The sequence below is a fragment of the Narcine bancroftii genome, chromosome 4 (assembly GCF_036971445.1).
Source record: "Narcine bancroftii isolate sNarBan1 chromosome 4, sNarBan1.hap1, whole genome shotgun sequence".
Classification (NCBI taxonomy): Eukaryota; Metazoa; Chordata; class Chondrichthyes; order Torpediniformes; family Narcinidae; genus Narcine; species Narcine bancroftii.
This window is the reverse complement of record NC_091472.1, coordinates 173,627,312-173,647,318: the sequence shown is the minus strand read 5'-3', so window position 1 is coordinate 173,647,318 and position 20,007 is coordinate 173,627,312. Positions and strand designations below refer to the sequence as shown.

Sequence of the window (20,007 nt, the reverse complement as noted above, 5' to 3'; positions counted from 1 at the left end):
GTGGGCAATATAGTGTGGAATATGAATTTGTATCAGTTTTATTTGTGAAATACATACACTTGTTTATAGTGTTAGATTAGTTGTTGTTTTAAATTTGCAGTAGACCTAATATCAAGAAAGAAGTGTGTGTGTTTATGGAGGTGGGAGGGTGCCAGGGATGTTGCCTGGAAGCCAAGGGGCCAAAAAAAGTTTGGGAACCACAGATGTAACATAATCAAAACGTACACAGGTCAGGATATAGTTGCAGAGATCACCCAGAAAGGATGTCTGCTTATCAGGGCTAAAGAGAGGGCCAAGGTAGTGAAAGGTCCCCTCCTACATGTTAACCAACATCCCAGAGGTAGTGCCGGTGGGACACCTTGCTAGTGATTTAGGCAAACTTGCCAAAATGCTGGAGGAACTCAGCTGGTCTTTTCAGCGTCTGTTGGAGTCAAAGATATATTGGCGACGTTTCGGGTCTGAGTCCTTCTTCAAGGAAAAATCAGAAAAGGTAGAAACCGGATCTATCAGAAAGACTCAGAATTCACACAATGGGGGAGGAATCCAGACCAACAAAAGGTGTGATAAGTGGCGAGGTAAAATTTATCATGCATGTGTGAAAGAAGACCAGGAATGGAGAGATGACAGGGGGTGGGGTGGGGGTTTAATAAAAGCTAGAGAAGTCGATATTAATGCCATCCATTTGGAGGGTGCCCAATTGTTCCTCTAATTTATGGGTGGGCTCAGTCTGGCAGTACATGAGACCATGTCAGCAAGGAATTTAGGCTTTGAGTGTGCGCCTTTGTCTGAAGCAAAAGAAGATAATGTTGGAAGCATTCAGCAGCTTAGACTAAGTTGTCCCTCTGTCATTTTAGTCATTATTGGATGGTCAATTGTTATGTATACAGACATAGTAAATAACTATGCTATCCAGGTAAGTTAACCTATCCTGAGTACAATGAGTAGTGCAACATAAAACAAAAGTACCTTGCATAGTGTTAAAGGTCAGGTTAAACAGTGCAAGGGCCACATAATCTTACAAAAGGTGGATTTTTTCATGGTCAAATAACATCAAGAAAGAAGTGATCCTTGAATCTGGTGGAAGGTGTTTTAAATTTGTGTATCTTCTACCTGACAGGAGAGAGGAAAGCGGGTGTGACCAGTGTGGGACTCTTGAATTACATTGGCTGCTTTTCCAAAGCAGTGGGAGTTATAAATAGAGACTTGAGGATGTTGGATGGAGCAGTTCCTGTCCTGTGCAGCGATGGACCCTGGCAGGATGTATCTGTAGAAGTGGTGAAGGGACACAAGTGACTTGCCACATTTCCTCAGCTGTCTGAGGAAGTAGGGGTGCTGGTGTACTTTCTCCTGCTTGTGGAACAGTTGCGAGAGTGAGTCCATACCTTCAGCACTCGATAGAAAGAGTTCCATAGGATTTCAGCACTTCCAAAAGTTGACCATGATACAACCCAGTTAACATCTCCTCAGCAGGAACACACCAGTGCATATTTGTCCAGATTAGGATGGAACGGTTGGCGCAGCAGTTAGCACAATGCCTTTACAGTGTCAGCGATCGGACCAGGGTTTGAATCCTGTGCTTTCTGTAAGGAGTCTGTATGTTCTCCCCATGTCTGCATGGGTTTCCCTGGGGGATCCAGTTTCCTCCCACCATTCAAAATGTACCAGGGTTGTTGGCTAATGGGGTGGAAATTGGGTAGCACGGACTCGTGGGCCGAAATGGCCTGTTACTGTGCTATATATCTAAAAAAAAATTAAATTTAAAATTTAAAAATTACAACTGACCTATTTCTCTCACACATGTTGTAGTTGAGTCAGTAAGCTCATGTCATAATTATTAAATATTATTTGTTTCATTTACAAGCAGTAAATTTGCATCACCATTATTAAAGGTATTTCATCAATGCAGAGATCTGGAGGTAAAAAATATCTGCGGAAAGCATTTTTCTGCTGAAAAGAAGAGGACAGTACAGATTGAGAGCTATATGCAGTCTTCATTGTTTTTTGAATATTTTATTTAAAATTTTTCCATACATGATGGTATTTACCCCTGTTGTAAGGGTTGGTGTGGGTCCCACAGGTTTAGAACTAGACCAAGATCGAGGTACAAAGCACAAGTTTATTTTGGGGATGCAGATGGAGCAACAGGATCAAAATGTTAAATTAACCAAAACACACACAATGCACAAGGGGTGAACATACACTTCAGATAACGAGGGAAAAACTGACAGAACTGGGGAAATGACACAAATACACATACAATCAACAGTCAGAATCAAGGTGATACTACATGCCCCTACCCCTTGATCTGTACGGACACAGGTCTAGCTACCAAACTTCAGGACTCACCCCAACCCAGAGCAAAGGTGATACTCACATGCCATAAGAGGTCGAAAAGAGACAACAAAAGGGAACATGATCCTTTATAACCCTGCAGCAGGTATTGGGGGACCAATGACTCGGGGGCAGGCAGGGCCCTGTTGACTGCTGTGGCCATTGGCTCGAAGCCAAGTGCAGGGGTTCAGCAGGGGTCAGCTGAGGTGATTCACCTGGGCCAAATGGGTGAAGGTCAGGGCTGAGTCCAGGCAGGCTCCATGGATTCCAGCACCTGGTAATTTAGATGGGTCAATCGCGAAGGTCACCTTGATGGCTTGGGGTGAGTCTGACCTTGATTGGCATGAAATGTGTCCTCTGAATAGAAGTGCAGCAGCACCACGATGTGGTGGCCATGGCTTCTCCATTACAACCCCCCCCAAGCCTCCCCAAACCCCCTTCATCAGTTATCAATATGAAAAATACAATATGGTCATATAAAAGAAAGGAAAAGAGACTTTCAGGATTGCACAGAGGGATATCGTCTAACACATATTTAAAGATTTTTAATACAATTCAGAGGAAATTCTCGCAGGTCCAGAGGCACAGGAAGGACAATCTTACACATTTAAACTTAATATTTGGGTATATGGGCACCAAATTTGCAAGAACATTGCATATTTATTTCTCAATTTTTCCAAGGGAATACGACTTTGAATTTCTACATTCCACCTTGCTAGAACCAGATATCTATTGGATTTCCAAGGAACTGGGATATATTCCCTTGTCTCTGCTAATGCAACTTCAACAATTTCAATTGATATAATGACAAACTTAATTTAGGCCTTGTTCCTTCAATACTTTCTAATAGAAATAAATCTGGATTTTGCAGAAATATAACACTTATGACTTGTTCCAAAAAATTCACACCCAAAAAGGTCTTACTTTAGGACAAGACCAAGTTGAATGCAAAAAAGTTCCTACATCTTCGCCACATCTAAAATATTGATCTGATAAATCTGATTTCAATCTATTCAATTTCTGTGGTGGAAGATATAACTGATATAAAAAATTATACTGAACTAATCTATACTTTAGGTTAATAGTATTAATCGTATAATCCTTACATAGATCTGCCCATCCTTGTTCATCAATTACAATGTTCAAATCTAATTCCAACCTCTACATGTATGAACTCAACACTTAGGAGTTGCAGTCTTAGTTGTTGAGTTACACCAGTCAGCTTGAAAGGATCGATAAAATCCCCCCCCTCCCTGTTTTCTGCTGTGCCCTCCCTCCTTTATCCATCTTTTACCTCCCACCTGTGGGGTTGTGCTCCTGCGCACCCCCTCCCCCCACCATTTTGTTGGGGTGACTGCCTACATTTTGCTCAAGCCTTGATGAAAGGCTCAATGGATGGGAGAGGTCTGGAAGATTATGGAATGGGAGCAGGTCAATGGGACTAGCAGAATCATGGTTGGCACAGACGAGAAGGGCTGAAAGGCCGGTTTTCTGTGCTGTAGCGTTCTATGGTTCTAAGCCCAAAAGATTGGTTATGCATCATTACGTTTGCTATATAAACTATGCTGCGTGACCTGCTGAGTTTCTCCAGCATTGTATCTTTCCCTTTTTTTGTTTATAAATCAAATTGCCCCTTTCACTTCTTGAAGAAATTTGAGAGCCTGATATAACTGGGTTCTTTGTGCCCCAGAGAGTGAAAGAAGTTCTTTAGCCCTGCATCGCCCCCTTCCTGGTACGCTGACTGCAACTGCTCGAGTCGAACGCTCTGCATCGCCAACTTATCGGCTAATTGAGAGAAAATTATTTTTTCTTTGAGCAGGGGCAGCAGGGACATTTGGCATTCAAGCTGACAGATTGAAAACTGACTGCTCTTCTTTTGCTCTGGAGTAAACTTTAGGACAGAGTACAGCTCTTGCAAGATCTTTGCATCCTCTAGAGCATTGTGAGCTTTATAATCTTTATTAAGAAACACTTTCACTAATTCGGTTTGCCTGTAACTATTGACCTTTGACCTGGGAACAACTTCTTTGGCAAGCCAGAGAGTATCCAGGAACCCGGATATACAACTGACAAACTGATCTTTCATGGAGAGCTCATCCCAGAGTCGTAAAAGGACAGGGCAATCAAACTTCCAGATGTTGTGACCTACTAACAAAGGAGCGTCCAGGGACTGCAGGAATTGGAGGAAAGCTTCCATGGTGTCCCGGATGTTGCTGGCTGACTGAGGTTCTCCTCGTAGGTACAGGACCCCATTCATGACCTGAAATCCGTTCACAGCGGAGGCACCTTCTGAGATGGGCTTGCTCGGCAGGATGTAGTGGTTAAAGATTTCCTCACCGCTCACTGCTGACAGCTGCACAGCATCGCAGTTATTCTCTGGAAGATATGATGTTAACACATTCCTGTAGATGTACAATTTTATAGTGTCTGGCATATGGCTCTCCTTGTTGGATGCGGCTGGAAGCAAAGCCCTCTCCCCATTCATGAGAATAGTGCAGCCCTCCCATCAAACTAACAGTTTAACTGCATCAGAGCCTCCTCTAAGCTCTGAGCTGAACACACCTCTTCCGTAACTAAATGGAGGATGTGTCATAATAATTCCAATAGTTCTCAGTAGTTTTATCACTGGTAACTTGGGCAAGTGGTAGAAGTCAGAGATGTGTAGATCTGACAGGTAGACTGGTGAGAGAAAATGCTGGCAGTGAGATGAGAGGTGTGGGATTCGAGTGAAACAGAGAAACACTGGTCTGCAAGAAAGGCAAAGAGAAACATATAAATTGGAAGGAGATTATAATGGGACTGACACACAAACAGGTTGGGATGGGATTAGAGTAGATATGGAGTGAGAGGCTGGGAGTGATAGATGGAGAGAGAGTGGGAGTGAGGTATGAAGAGAGAGGGAGTTAGATATGGAGAGAGGCTGGGAGTGAGATACGGAGAGAGAGGCTGGGAGTGAGATACGGAGAGAGTGGGCCATTACACATTGTCATATATAATTCATGAAAAAAGTGAAAAACCTTTGAGAATTTCACCTCGTATTCTAATACGGAGATATACATTGTGATTGTGTCAATAGACCAATCTCTTCTAGGTGTAGAGAAAAACAAAAATAAGACAAAAGAAAACTAAAAAAGTACTAATTTAATCTCTCCCACTAAACACGGTTACCAGCAAATAAATTGTTAAGAGTCGAGTATCAGTTATTGGACATCAAACAGAGGACCCCTGCCTATGTAATCAAATTATGATAATAATTTCATGAATGGGCTCCATATCTTGTCATATTCAACCTTGATCTCTTAACATTACATCTAATTTTCTAAAACTCAAACAAGACGTAACATCCTGTAACCAGTGCATATGAGTTGGTGCAATGCTGTTTATCCATCTTATCAAAATTGCTCATCAGGCCATTAGTGAAGTTAAGCTATTTCTTTTTTGAGTTAAATTCAAGGAAATCCTCTTTTCTAGAGAATAACCAAACAAAGCAATAAAATGACACGGTTCTAATTTAATCCTAAGAATCTGTGATAGAATTTTAAGGAATTGTTCCCAATATTCTTGTAGTTCAGGACACTCCCAAAACATGAATCAGAGGCGCCTCAAAATTTTACATTTGTCACACAGTGGATCAACATTAGGAGAAAAACGAGATAATCTAACTTTGGATGAATGTATTCCATGTACAACTTTAAATTGCAATAAATAATGTTGTGCACAGAATGAAGTATTATTAATCAGATCAAGCATGTTATCCCAATTTTCATCTGAAATTGATGTATTCAAATATCGTTCCTATTCATTCTTGATTCCCATCCCTGAACATATTCTTAGGTCCAACAAATTGCTATCTATAATTGCTCTCAAGGGTCTCTCTATTTTGACCATTTTCTTAAGATGGTGAAGTAGTGAGACAAAACGGCAGTGCTGTCGCAGGTGCAGATCCCAGGGAGTGGAGAGCACTGCTCTGAACTTTTCAACCGCTCAGTCCTAATGCAGGCGGCACCTTGCAGGCTTTAAACAGACTGTTAAAGAAGCCAACAGTGTTTGTCAGTAAAATCCTGCAAACACGGAGGTCTGTGCTCGGCAGCAGCCATGCAGGGCTGCAGACTTTGGGGAACAGTGAACCAGCACAGGACACCAGAAATGGAGAGAGCGCTCCTTGTTGAAAACGAGCAGCAGAGGTAATGACCCTACAGTGAAGGTGACCATGGCAGCGGAACAGTGAAGGGCTTAATGGCTGAGGGACCCACACAGGCTGTGGGCAAAGTGGTTGGGGGACCCACACGGGCTGCGGGCTACTTGGGACTGGCTCATGGGAACCAGGTAGCAGAATCAAGATTTGCGAGGATGCTGAGGGAAGAAGGGCTCCCAAAGGGCCTCAGTCTCTGCAGGCTTCCTGATTGTGTTGGAGATTTGGATCTGGAGCTTTGGTTGCTCAAAGATTGAACTGGAGTCTGTGCAACTGCAGAGGCTGCAGGAGCACTGGAGGCAAATCCACGGATGCTCAGTAATTGTGAAAGGACTCTCTTTTACTTCTCTTTCTCTCTTACTGTAAGGGGTGCTGGGCAACCCAAATGGCGACTTTGTCTACCTTATGGCAGGCAGAAGGCAATTTTGTGTAAAATTATCTGTTCTGTACTATTAAATGATAATAAAAGAATCTAGAACTGCATTGCCTCTTCTCTGGTCAATGAATGAGGATGTGGTGAGAAAGGGTTTTGTTTAACGCAGTGACTGGTTACGGTCTGGAAACCCCCCCCCCCCCCCACCCCTGGTTAGTGTAGTTGAAATCAATCTCTTCAGTGAGACCAGAGGGATGAGTGGGGAAATAAGGTGCTGGGTCCTGGGGAAGCAGCTGAGGAAATTGATAGGAAAGGTATAGAGGCATAAGGATCGAATGCAAGTAAATGGAACTACCTTGGTTGGTGTGGACACATTGCAGCAGAGGGCCTGTTTCCCTGCTGTGGAAACCCTATGATACTATAAACTAAGGCGACAAAGTTAGTATAGCACATAGTGCATTACTATTACAGCGCAAGTGACACAGGTTCGAATCTGGCATTGTCTGTAAAGAGTTTGTATGCTCTCCCTGTGTCCACATGGATTTCCTCCCACCCTCCACAAATGTACAGGGTTTGTAGTTTCATTGGTGTATTTGGACAGCAATGGTTTGTGGGCCAGTAGGGCCTGTTACCATGCTGTATCTCTAAATTAAATTAAAATTGATGGGCCTCTTTGACTAATCTCCTCCTATGGTGTAACCTCTCAGATTCAATGGTTCACAGATCTGAACATACATCTGTTACCTAGGCCTGTCGTTTCCAAGTCAAAGAACACCAGAGTCTTCTCTTTGCTCCCCAAATCTCCATTCTGTCCATCGCTCGGTGTCTCTCCGCCAGCCTCTGTCTCCTCTGTTTTTCTGGTTCCATCATCTGTAACCTATAGAAATAGGATTCATTCATCAAGCCCAACTCTCATCACATTTATCAAATCATCTCTTTGTGAATGGTATGGAGGTTAAATGCCCAGAACACATCTCTGAGAGTATGTACGTGGACACCTCTCACAGTTGCTTACCACAGGAGATGCCATCCCACTCTCAGGTGTTTTGCTGACTCTTGGTGCAGAATCTGCAATCACAAAGCTTATGTTCAGAGGTGAACCAGCATTCCCTTTTCTCTTCACCCTCCCATCCCTGAAAATTCCCCTGGGCTAGCCACATCGAAAGGCAGCAGCACCGAATAATGTTTCCACTGAAGCTTGTAAAATGGCAGATGCAGGAAATGTAAAATAAAAACAGAAAAGGCTGGGGGTTCTCAGGAGGTCAGACAGCATTTGTGCAAAGAGAATCAATTTGGGATCCTTCATCTAAAATGTTAACTGTTTATATTCCAAAATAAATGCTCCAGTTCTGGACACCTAAATACTGGAAAGATATCAATAAGATTGAAAGAGTGCAGAGAAGATTTACAAGGATGTTGCCAGGACTTGAGGAACTGAGTTACAGGGAAATGTTAAACAGGTTAAGATTTTATTCCTTGGAATGTCAGAGAATGAAGGGGAGATTTGATAGAGCTATATAAAATTATGAGGGGTATAGATAAGAGTAAATGCCAGCAGGCTTTTTTCCAGAGGTTGGATGAGAACTAGAGGATATGGGTGAAGGATGAAAGGTGAAACATTTAAAGGGGATGTTAGGGGGGATCTACACACAGAGAGTACGGAATGAGGTGCCAGCAGAAGTGATGAACACAGCTCCATTTTGGCCTTAAAGAAAAATTTGGATAGGAACGTGGATGGGAGGAGTCTGGAGGGCTCAAGTTTGGGTGCAGATCAGTGGGATTAGGCAGAATAATTATAGGCTTGATGGGCTGTGGTGCTCTATAAGGATATGAAATGACTCTTCGACAGAACTTTCTGAGATGTTTGGGCCCCACTGAGGTGACTATTACAATTTTTTGTCAGAACTAGTGGCCCTCCTACGTTTTGGCACCCGACGTGGGTCATGGATTGAGGCTGCCCGCTCTTGGTGGAGGTGAGTGAGGTAGATCTGAATGACACATGAAAGTTTGCAGATCCTGTGATTGTAGTTAAAAACACACTGAAACAGAGATCACCCATAAATTGGAGGAAGAACACCTCATCTTTCGACCCTCCAAGCAGATGGCATTAATATCGACTTCTCTGGCTTTCATTAACCCTCTCCCCACCCCTGTTGCCTTTCCCTATCACTATCTCTCCATTCCTGATCTTTTGCACAAACATAATAAATTCTTACTTGGTCCATTATCATATCTAATTAAATCATGAAAATCTGCAGTCACTGTAGTTGAAGTAAAAACACAAAATACTGGAGAAACTCAGCAGGTCAAACAGTGTCCTTTATGTAGCAAAGGTAAAAATACAGAACCGATGTTTCCGGCTAGAGCTCTTCATCAAGGTGTGAGAAAATATCAACAGGTGTCCGAACAAGAATGGGGGGAAGGGGGGGGGGGTGGGAAAGGCAGGAGATGATAAGGGGTAAACAACACTTCAGGGCTGATTTACTGCATCTGATGCACCCCTTGTGGCCTTCTCTACATCAGAGATACTGGTTGCAGATTGAGAGATCACTTCACTCAGCATCTCTACTCTGTCCACCACAACAGTCACTTCCCAGTAGCCAACCATTTCAATTCTCAGTCACACTCACGTCTGTCCTTGGCCCTTATGTACTATCCCACCCTAACAACCTGTAGATTGGAAGAACTACACCTTATTTTCTGTCTGGGCCCTCTCCAGCCACATGGCATCAACTTTAACCTCGGCTTTCTGATCAACTTGCTCTCATTTTCTTTCCCCTCCCCTTTCCAGTTCTCTCCTCCCTTCCCCCTCCCCACCCAGCCATCCCTCCTCCCCCAGTCGCTGCTGTCCCCTCCCTCCCTTCTCCACCGATCATCGCCTGCCTTTTCCACCCTCCTTTTTGTTCCAAAGCCTGCTGGCATTTTCTCATACCTTGATGAAGGCCTCTAATATTTTTACCTTTGCTACATAAAGGACACTGTTTCACCTGCGGAGTTTCTCCAGCATTTGTCCAATTAACACCTCTTGTTGGTCTGGATTCCTCCCCCGTTCTTTGGGTTCTGAGACTTTCTGACATTTCCTGCTTCTCACCCATTCAGTTTATACTGATCTGGATCCAGGGCTGGGTGTGTTTGACCACTTATAACCCCACCCCCCTGTCCTGTTCCCAGAGCGGGTGACATAATCCCCCCCCCCACCGTCCTGTTCCCAGAGCGGGTGACATAATCCCCCCCCCCCGTCCTGTTCCCAGAGCGGGTGACATAATCCCCCCCCCACCGTCCTGTTCCCAGAGCGGGTGACATAATCCCCCCCCCGTCCTGTTCCCAGAGCGGGTGACATAATCCCCCCCCCCACCGTCCTGTTCCCAGAGCGGGTGACATAATCCCCCCCCCCGTCCTGTTCCCAGAGCGGGTGACATAATCCCCCCCCCACCGTCCTGTTCCCAGAGCGGGTGACATAATCCCCCCCCCCCCGTCCTGTTCCCAGAGCGGGTGACATAATCCCCCCCCACCGTCCTGTTCCCAGAGCGGGTGACATAATCCCCCCCCCCCGTCCTGTTCCCAGAGCGGGTGACATACCCCCCCCCCCACACCGTCCTGTTCCCAGAGCGGGTGACTTCCCCCCCCCCCACACCGTCCTGTTCCAGAGCGGGTGACATAACTCCCCACCGTCCTGTTCCCAGAGCGGGTGACATAACCCCCCCCCCACCATCCTGTTCCCAGAGCGGGTGACATAACCCCCCCCCACCGTCCTGTTCCCAGAGGGGGTGACATAACCCCCCCCCACCATCCTGTTCCCAGAGCGGGTGACATAACCCCCCCCCCCGTCCTGTTCCCAGAGCGGGTGACATACCCCCCCCACCGTCCTGTTCCCAGAGGGGTTGACATAACCCCCCCCCACCGTCCTGTTCCCAGAGGGGGTGACATAACCCTCCCCCCACCGTCCTGTTCACAGAGTGGGTGACTTCCCCCCCCCCACACCGTCCTGTTCCAGAGCGGGTGACATAACTCCCCACCGTCCTGTTCCAGAGCGGGTGACATAACTCCCCACCGTCCTGTTCCCAGAGCGGGTGACATAATCCCCCCCCCCGTCCTGTTCCCAGAGCGGGTGACATAATCCCCCCCCCCACCGTCCTGTTCCCAGAGCGGGTGACATAATCCCCCCCCCCGTCCTGTTCCCAGAGCGGGTGACATAATCCCCCCCCCCACCGTCCTGTTCCCAGAGCGGGTGACATAATCCCCCCCCCCCCCGTCCTGTTCCCAGAGCGGGTGACATAATCCCCCCCCCACCGTCCTGTTCCCAGAGCGGGTGACATAATCCCCCCCCCCACCGTCCTGTTCCCAGAGCGGGTGACATAATCCCCCCCCCCGTCCTGTTCCCAGAGCGGGTGACATAATCCCCCCCCCACCGTCCTGTTCCCAGAGCGGGTGACATAATCCCCCCCCCCCGTCCTGTTCCCAGAGCGGGTGACATAATCCCCCCCCCACCGTCCTGTTCCCAGAGCGGGTGACATAATCCCCCCCCCCGTCCTGTTCCCAGAGCGGGTGACATACCCCCCCCTCCCCACACCGTCCTGTTCCCAGAGCGGGTGACTTCCCCCCCCCCCCCACACCGTCCTGTTCCAGAGCGGGTGACATAACTCCCCACCGTCCTGTTCCCAGAGCGGGTGACATAACCCCCCCCCACCATCCTGTTCCCAGAGCGGGTGACATAACCCCCCCCACCGTCCTGTTCCCAGAGGGGGTGACATAACCCCCCCCCACCATCCTGTTCCCAGAGCGGGTGACATAACCCCCCCCCCGTCCTGTTCCCAGAGCGGGTGACATACCCCCCCACCGTCCTGTTCCCAGAGGGGTTGACATAACCCCCCCCCCCACCGTCCTGTTCCCAGAGGGGGTGACATAACCCTCCCCCCACCGTCCTGTTCACAGAGTGGGTGACTTCCCCCCCCCCACACCGTCCTGTTCCAGAGCGGGTGACATAACTCCCCACCGTCCTGTTCCAGAGCGGGTGACATAACTCCCCACCGTCCTGTTCCCAGAGCGGGTGACATAATCCCCCCCCCCACCGTCCTGTTCCCAGAGCGGGTGACATAATCCCCCCCCGTCCTGTTCCCAGAGCGGGTGACATAATCCCCCCCCCCCACCGTCCTGTTCCCAGAGCGGGTGACATAATCCCCCCCCCCACCGTCCTGTTCCCAGAGCGGGTGACATAATCCCCCCCCCCCGTCCTGTTCCCAGAGCGGGTGACATAATCCCCCCCCCCACCGTCCTGTTCCCAGAGCGGGTGACATAATCCCCCCCCCCGTCCTGTTCCCAGAGCGGGTGACATAATCCCCCCCCCACCGTCCTGTTCCCAGAGCGGGTGACATAATCCCCCCCCCCCGTCCTGTTCCCAGAGCGGGTGACATACCCCCCCCCCCCACACCGTCCTGTTCCCAGAGCGGGTGACATACCCCCCCCACCGTCCTGTTCCCAGAGGGGTTGACATAACCCCCCCCCACCGTCCTGTTCCCAGAGGGGGTGACATAACCCTCCCTCCACCGTCCTGTTCCCAGAGCGGGTGACATAACCCCACCCCCGTCCTGTTCCCAGAGCGGGTGACATACCCCCCCCACCGTCCTGTTCCCAGAGGGGGTGACTTCCCCCCCCCCCACACCGTCCTGTTCCCAGAGCGGGTGACTTCCCCCCCCCCCCCCACACCGTCCTGTTCCCAGAGCGGGTGACTTCCCCCCCCCCACACCGTCCTGTTCCCAGAGCGGGTGACTTCCCCCCCCCCCCCCCGTCCTGTTCCCAGAGCGGGTGACTTCCCCCCCCCGTCCTGTTCCCAGAGCGGGTGACATACCCCCACCACACCGTCCTGTTCCCAGAGCGGGTGACTTCCCCCCCCCCCCGTCCTGTTCCCAGAGCGGGTGACATACCCCCACCACACCGTCCTGTTCCCAGAGCGGGTGACTTCCCCCCCCCCCCGTCCTGTTCCCAGAGCGGGTGACATACCCACCGCCCATTATCCACGACCACCGCGTCCCCCACTCGGACCGGACTGAAGTTCGGTCCCTGGCGACAGTGGACCAACCAACCTGGAGTTCCCCGCGTCGCGGTTAATTCCGACGCCGACCTCCTACCTCACCTCGCCTCCCTTCGCCCCCAGCCACTTACACGGCCGCGCTCCCCCGATGCTCTACCCAGTGCCGAACCTCTGACAGCCGTTTATCTACCAGGAGAAGCCGTCCGCCCCACCCCACAGGTTGGCTCCGGGCCCTGGGACATGCCGGGGCAGGAGTCCTGGTTAAGTCCTGGAGTGCTGACTAAGCTGAGAGCTCAGCGCTTCAGAGCGGAGAGCTGCAACCGGGTCTGAACAGTATTCTCACCAGCTCCAATGGGACACGCATGTTCCTGGAACCCCCTCCCCATCCCTAAATGCCATGTCCCGGGGGTTTACACACCGTGAGTGAAGGAAGGAGTTTCCGTTGTGTCCCAGTGTTCTTGATCTCGGTCACGTCTCCGTCAGCTCCAGACCTCCCTCCTGAAAACAAAACTCCAGTCTCAGTCCGCGTTCCCCATATCGGCTCCAGCCAGATGCATCTGCTCTGCACGGTCTCCAATACAGCCCCAGGTGACGCCCACAGCGTAGCAGTCAACCGTCCGGTTGTTCTCTGCGCCTCACTTCCTTTCTACTGGCCCAGGGTGGGAAGGGATCAATGTCCCTCGTGGATACACTGCTCCGCCTGACCCATTTCCAAGGTCCATCGGACAGCTCAGCAAGCGCTCAGCCCAATGTCTCAGCATGTGGCAGTGGGACCCCTCTTACCTTCAGCATGGCACCACGCTCACGCTCTGGGTGCAAGGAAAAGTGGTTCTTTCACCACTTCTCTGTTTCCATCCCACTGCTTCCACCCCTCAGATTCCTTCTGATTCCACCCTTCAATTTCCACGCCTCACATTCCACCTGTTTTCACGCCTGATTCCACCCTGTTCCCACCCCACTGTTTCCACCCGTTTCCAAACATCAGATTACTCCCCACTGTTTCCACCCCCCAGTTTCCACAGATCTGATTACCCACGTTTCCACCCTATTATTTCCACCACTCTCTGTGTTTCCACCCCTCAGATTCCTCCCTTCTGTTTCCAACCCTCTGGTTCTCCTGTTTGCATTCCTTTGTTTCCACCCATTACCCTCCATTTCCACCCGTTTCAACCCCTCTGAATACTCCCGTTTCCACTCCTCTTTTCACCCTTGTTTTAACCCCTTTGATTCACCCTTCAGTTTCTATAGGTTTTCCACTTGTTTCCTCCCTTTTTCCACCCCTCTCTTTACACCCATGTGTTGTGTTTTCGCCCTTCTGTTTCCACCCCTCTAATTATTCCCCTCTGTTTCCACCCCTCTGGTTTTAAACCTCTCCCATCCTTGTTTTCTCCCCTCTGTTTCGATGCCTCTATGATGAATGACCTTCAACATAGCGTCACAGGGTTCACTTTGGAAGCATCTGCTAATGGCAGCTCCGCCGAAATGAGAGACATCCACACAGCACGAGGTGAACCAGTAACTGAACTTTATGTTGAATTACTCAGTCTGCTCGAGACCACCCACTTCCTGTGAGGGGCGCGCTGGACTTAGGAAGTTATGTCATCGCATTACAGCATCACTCCCCGTCCAGCAGCATGCAAGACAGATGAGGCACTGTCCCCTGGGCAATGCATGTCGTCAACCATGTGCTTCTCCTTGGAAGGGAACGGGGATCTACACCACCTGGGGTGGTGATTCAGCCCATCTAATCGCATGGTCACTCAGCCCACTATACCACACCCCCACCCCCCCCCGAATCATTGCCACCCTTTAAGCAAGTTACCGTACTGACTTTGGGCAGGTGGCTTCTGTGTCTGACCTGGGGATCTGGGGCAGGCTGGTTTGAGTCCAGATGCGTTTCCTTGAGGCGGTCAATGGTAAACCTGTCCTGCCTCCTGCCAATGTCCAAGGTGAAAATGACACCATCACACTGCAACACCTTGAATGGGTCTATGTAGGGGCATTGTAGGGGTGTCCCTTGCTGTTCTCTACACACAAAAATGAATTCAGTGGACTGCAGGTTTGCCGAGACATTGCAGGATGGATCCCGTGTCAGGAAGGTGGTGGAGGTTTCTGTCCACGCGTTTGTTCCCTCAATCGCTGGAGGATGTCAAGAGCACTTGGTTGTGGGCCAGTACGATTGAAGTGAATGTCCCCTGAGATGGTAAATGGGGAGTCATACACCATTTTGGCTGACGATGCTGGTAGGTCTTCTTTTGGTGCTCTGTGAATTCCTGACAGCATGGGAGTTCATCCATCCAATTAGGGCCTTGTAGTCGAGCTTTCAGTGGGAAGGTTTGATGAGGCCATTTGCCTAAGGATGGTAGGCTTGGTGTGGTGTAACTGGCTGCCACAGAACTTGGCTTGGTTGGCCCAGAGCAAGAACATGAACTGAGCCCCCCAGTCCAAGGTGATGTGGGTCAGGACTCCAAAGCATGCGACCCAAGTGGACAAGAAAGCTCTGGCACAAGTCTCTGTGTCGCATGTATCAACATGTATCTGGTATCGCTTTCAGCCAACAGGTAAAACAGTTGATTACTGTGAATAAATACCATATACCTTGGCTCATGGGTAGTGGGCCGATGATGTCCATGTGCACATGGTCAAAACAACAATGCTGTGCCAGGTTGAAGCCCTGGAGCAGGGTCTTGGTGTGTCTGTGAACTTTGGTGCTTTGGCAGACCAAACAAGTCAGCCCACGGGGTAACATCGCGGCGGAGGCCATGCCCCACGAACTTGTCAGACAGCAGGCAGACCGTGGACCTTATGGAAGGATGTGACAGACCGTGTATTTGGTCAAACATCCGTTGTTGCCAGGCCTTGGGTAGGATGGGTCTGGGGAAACCTGTGGACATGTTACACAGTAAAGTCGGGCTCGCTGGTGAAAGACAGAAATTACTAACCTTTAGGCTGGTGATGGTGATCTGGTAAGCCTGGATGTCCGTATCCTCTGCTTAGTCTTAGGCTAGCTGAGCAACATCGAGCCCTCCTGAGGTAGTGGCGATGGCCGGTCTGGACAGCGTGTTGGGCACTATGTTGGATTTGTCTATAATGTGGCAAATGTCCATTATCTCCATGGAAATGTAGGAGAGGTGTCATTGTCTCGCTAACCATGGGTCCAAAACCTTACTGAGTGCATGGGTGAATGGTTTGTAGTCTGTGTAGGCGATGAAAACCCTTCCTTCTAACATGTACCGGAAATATCGTATTGCCAGGATGTGACTCGCTGTATTTGAGTTCTGGTGTCTGGAGATGTTTGTTGAAGAAAGACGGGGGTGCCACTGTTTATTGACCCACTGCTCCAGCACCACGCTGATGTGTCTGTTGTCAGGACCAGGAGGGAAGAAGAGTCTGGATGGGCCAAAGATGAGGCCTCCGCTAGTGCTGCTTTGGTTGCCTGGAATGCTTCAGTGGTTTCATGTGACCACTGGAGTGCCTTGTCACTGAGTTTGATGAGGTCGAATAGGGGTTGCATGAGGGTAGCCGCTTCTGGACGGAAATGATGATAGAAGTTCACATCCATAGGAATTCTAGTAGACCCTTTATTGTGCTTGGCCTAGGAAAACATTGGATGGCTTCCACCTTGTCCAGCAGTGGTATGCCCCCCCCCCCCCCACCTTTGGGTGATATGGTGTCCCAGGAAATCAACAGTTTCCAGGCTGAACTGGCACTTAGCCAGATTCACCATGAGTCCCAACCTCCTTCAACCTGTCAAAAAGGTGAGTCAGGTGCTTCCTGTGTATGCTGGTGTCACGGTTGGCAATGAGGATCTCATCCAGGAAGATGAAGATGAAATTGAGATCCCTGCCAACCATGCTCATTAGGGCTGAAACATCTGGGCTGCATTCTTTAGACCAAAAGGCATCCGAAGAAAAGGCTAAAAGGTGTAATAATGGCCATTTTCGGGATGTTGGGATGCACCGGAATCTGATGGTACCCTTTGATGAGGTCCACCAATATCTGTGTGGTGCAGTGTGAGTGTGTGTGGTGCAGTGTGAGTGTGTGAGGTGCAGTGTGTGGTGCACAGTGTGTGAGTGAGGAAAAGTGTGTGTGTGTGTGTGTGTGTGTGTGTGTGTGTGTGTGGTGAAGTGTGTGTGTGAGAAGTGCAATGTGTGTGTGAGAGGTGCAAAGTGTGGTGCACTATGTGTGAGGTGGTGTGTGAGTGAGGTGCAGTGTGTGTGTGTGGTGAATGTGTGTGTGTGGTGAAGTGTGTGTGTGTGTGAGATGCAGTGTGTTTGTGTGGTGAAGTGTGTGGTGTCGTGTTTGTTAGTTGCAGTGTAGAATGTTTGAATATGTGCTTGTGTGTTTGTGCAGATGAGCATATATTAGTGGGTGCAAAGAAATCACAGGAATCTGGGTGAATTCAAACACATCTATCACCTCAACATAACTAATGAAGCTTGCTTTGTGAGTACCCTCCACTACAAGCAGTTGCTAGTCCATAATCTACATGACCCACTGTTGGTCAGCACTCCAGGTGAGGCACTTTTTCTTATCCTCCTGCATTATACAGCACCATGGGCAATCCAACTCACATAAACTTTTTATATCTAACACCAAACAGGGGATGCATATTTCTGATAAATGCAGTTGACTTGCTTATGTCAAAAGTGAAAAGAAGCAGACAAAGGTAAATTAATGTATGGCACTGAAAGTTTAGTTCACCAGAAGCCCTAAGAGGGAAATTAAAAAGATTTGGAAAGTCAGGAGAGGAGCTGGGAAAACAGAGGCAGGGGAAATCAAATACATCCAAAAGAAGACCACAAAGGAAAGGGGAAGGCTTGGACTATGATTATTTTGTGTTTGAGGCTAATGGATGTAGTAAAATATTGGATAGGACTTACAGGGAACACTGCCATTGGAGAGCAGCAGCAATTATCAAAGACTCTACCACCCAGCACATGCTCTGTTCTCACTGCTGCCATCAGGAAAGAGGTATAGGTGCCACAAGACTTGCACAGCCAGGTTCAGGTACAGCTGCTACCCCTCCACCATCAAACTCCTCAATGACAAACCCATTTACATGTGCACTTTATTGATTTTCTTTTGTTTTCTCTATATTGCATAGCCAGTTTGTTTACATTTGTTGTCTGTTTACAGTTCTTTTGTTTGCATGTTTACGCTGTACAATTTATTTTTTGCACTACCAATTGGTGGTAATTCTGAAACACCCTTGGGAAAAAGAAATCTTGGGGTTGTATGTGATGTACTCTGACAATATATCTGAAATTTCATGGTGTGGTTGTAAACTAGATTCGACATTGGCTTTCTGGGAGAGCCAGAGTGGCAGTGATAATTGCCTCTCAAACTGGAAACCTATGACTTGTGGTGTGACTCAGGGATCAGTACTGGGTCTATTGTAGTTTGTCATCCATATCAATGATAATGTGGTAAACTGGATTAGGAAATTTGCAGATAACAATAAGATTGGAGGTGCAGTGGGCAGCAAGGAACGCTTTCAAAGCTTACAGAGGGATCTGAACCACATGAAAAATAGGATGAAAAATGGCAGATGGAATTTAATGCAAAGTGTGAGGTGTTGCACTTTGGAAGGACAAACCAAGGTATAATATACATGGTAAATGGTGGGGCACTGAGGAATATGGGAGAACAGAGGGATCTGAGAATACAGATATAAAATTCACTGAAAGTGGTGTCACAGGTAGAGAGCACATTGGCCTTCATAAATCAAATATTGAGTACAGGAGTTGAGATGTTATGGTGAAATTGTATGACATTGGTGAGGCCAAATTTGGAGAATTATGTGCAGTTTTGGTCAACTAACTACAGAAAAGATATCAATAAGATCGAAAAAGTGCAAAGAAGATTTAAGATGTTGCCAACACGAGGACTTAATAAACAGAACTTTATTCCCTAAAAGAATGAGGGGAGATTTGATTGAGGTATGTAAAATTATGATGGATATAGGTAAGAGTAAATGCAGTAGTCTTTTTCCACTGAAGTTAGGTGAGATACAAACCAGAGGTCAAGGGTTAGGGGTGGTGAGGAAATGATTAAAGGGAGCTTCTTCACACAGAGTAGAGGGACTGTGGAACGAGTTGCCAGCCAAAGTAGCTCAGTTCAACAGGTACGTGGATGGAAGAGGAATGAAAGAAAATGGACTGGGAACAGGTCAGTAGGATGAGACAGAACAATAGTGTGGCACAGACTAGAAGGGCCTGTTTCTGTGCTGTAATGTTTTATGGTTCTATAAATAAAGTACAAAGAGGATATTATAGAAAATAGATAAATGACCAGGCCTGGATGAAAATTCCTTCTGGAGCAAGTCCATTAAGACGATTGTGAAGAAGGCACAATAATGCGTATACTTTTTTGGCGTGCCACTGCAGATATCTAGATGAGGTATAGCCTGAAGAAAGCAAGCAACATCACCTTGGACACCACCTCTTCTCAGTTACCTTCAGGCAGGTACAGAAGTCTGAAGCCCAACACTTCTAGCTTCATTTCCAAAGCCTTTCAGGCTCATGAACCTCCCCTTATTATAAAGTACACTGACACCACAAGCTGCTGGAGCAGAATTGGGCCATTCAGCCCAGCAAGTCTGTTCCTCCATTCAAATTATGGCTGATGTAAATTTCCTCTCAACCCCATTCTCCTGCATTCCCTCAGAAACTTTGCATCCTTACCAATCAAGAACCTATCAAACTGTTTTAAATCTACCCAACGTCTTGGCTTCCAAAACTGTCTGTGACAATGAATTCTACAGATTCACAATCAACTAGCTGAAGAAACTTCTCATCTCTTTTCTAAAGGTGCATCCTTTTATTTTGAGGGTGTACTCTTTGATCCTTGACTGTCCCACTGCTGGAAATGTCTTCACATCCAATCTATCTTACCCTTTCTACATTCAGAATGTTTCAATGAGATTCCCCCCCCCCCCACAAACCATCATCTTTCTACACTCCAGCAAGCACAGGCCCAGAGTCATCAAATGCTCCTCACATGTTTATCCTCTCATTCATAGAACACTTCAACAACAGGCCCTTCAGCCCTCGATGTTGTGTTGACCCATATATTCCTTAA

At 48.2% G+C, this 20,007-nt stretch overlaps 2 protein-coding genes across 18 annotated transcripts in view; one reads left to right on the top strand and one right to left on the bottom strand.

Moving 5' to 3' along the window:
• The window catches only part of patz1 (POZ/BTB and AT hook containing zinc finger 1), a 749,193-nt gene that overhangs the window by 568,359 nt on the left and 160,827 nt on the right, over positions 1–20,007 (top strand). The gene's annotated exons all lie outside the window — the stretch shown is intronic.
• On the bottom strand, positions 1,995–14,417 carry LOC138761243 (protein PML-like). 9 transcript variants are annotated; one of them, XM_069933049.1, is made up of 5 exons: positions 14,347–14,417; positions 13,343–13,422; positions 7,912–7,964; positions 7,641–7,773; positions 1,995–4,707 (listed from the first exon to the last, which is right to left on the bottom strand). In XM_069933049.1, the coding sequence occupies exons 3-5, from the start codon at positions 7,924–7,926 to the stop codon at positions 3,968–3,970; spliced, it is 888 nt and encodes a 295-aa protein (XP_069789150.1). In that variant the 5' UTR covers positions 7,927–7,964; positions 13,343–13,422; positions 14,347–14,417; the 3' UTR covers positions 1,995–3,967. The 9 variants fall into 9 exon arrangements, with proteins under 9 accessions (XP_069789150.1, XP_069789149.1, XP_069789147.1 ...); XM_069933048.1 differs by lacking the exon at positions 14,347–14,417 and adding an exon at positions 13,708–13,784; XM_069933046.1 differs by lacking the exon at positions 14,347–14,417 and having other exon boundaries at positions 13,268–13,347.

Coding starts and splice junctions, on each gene's coding strand:
- LOC138761243 (XM_069933046.1), bottom strand. CDS start 13,310: ATGGGGAGGGGGTTCCAGGAACATGCGTGTCCCATTGGAGCTG. Junction 7,774..7,911: donor GTGGGATGGCATCTCCTGTG/GTAAGCAACTGT, acceptor CTATTTCTATAG/GTTACAGATGATGGAACCAG. Junction 4,708..7,640: donor CTTGGAAACGACAGGCCTAG/GTAACAGATGTA, acceptor CATATCTTCCAG/AGAATAACTGCGATGCTGTG.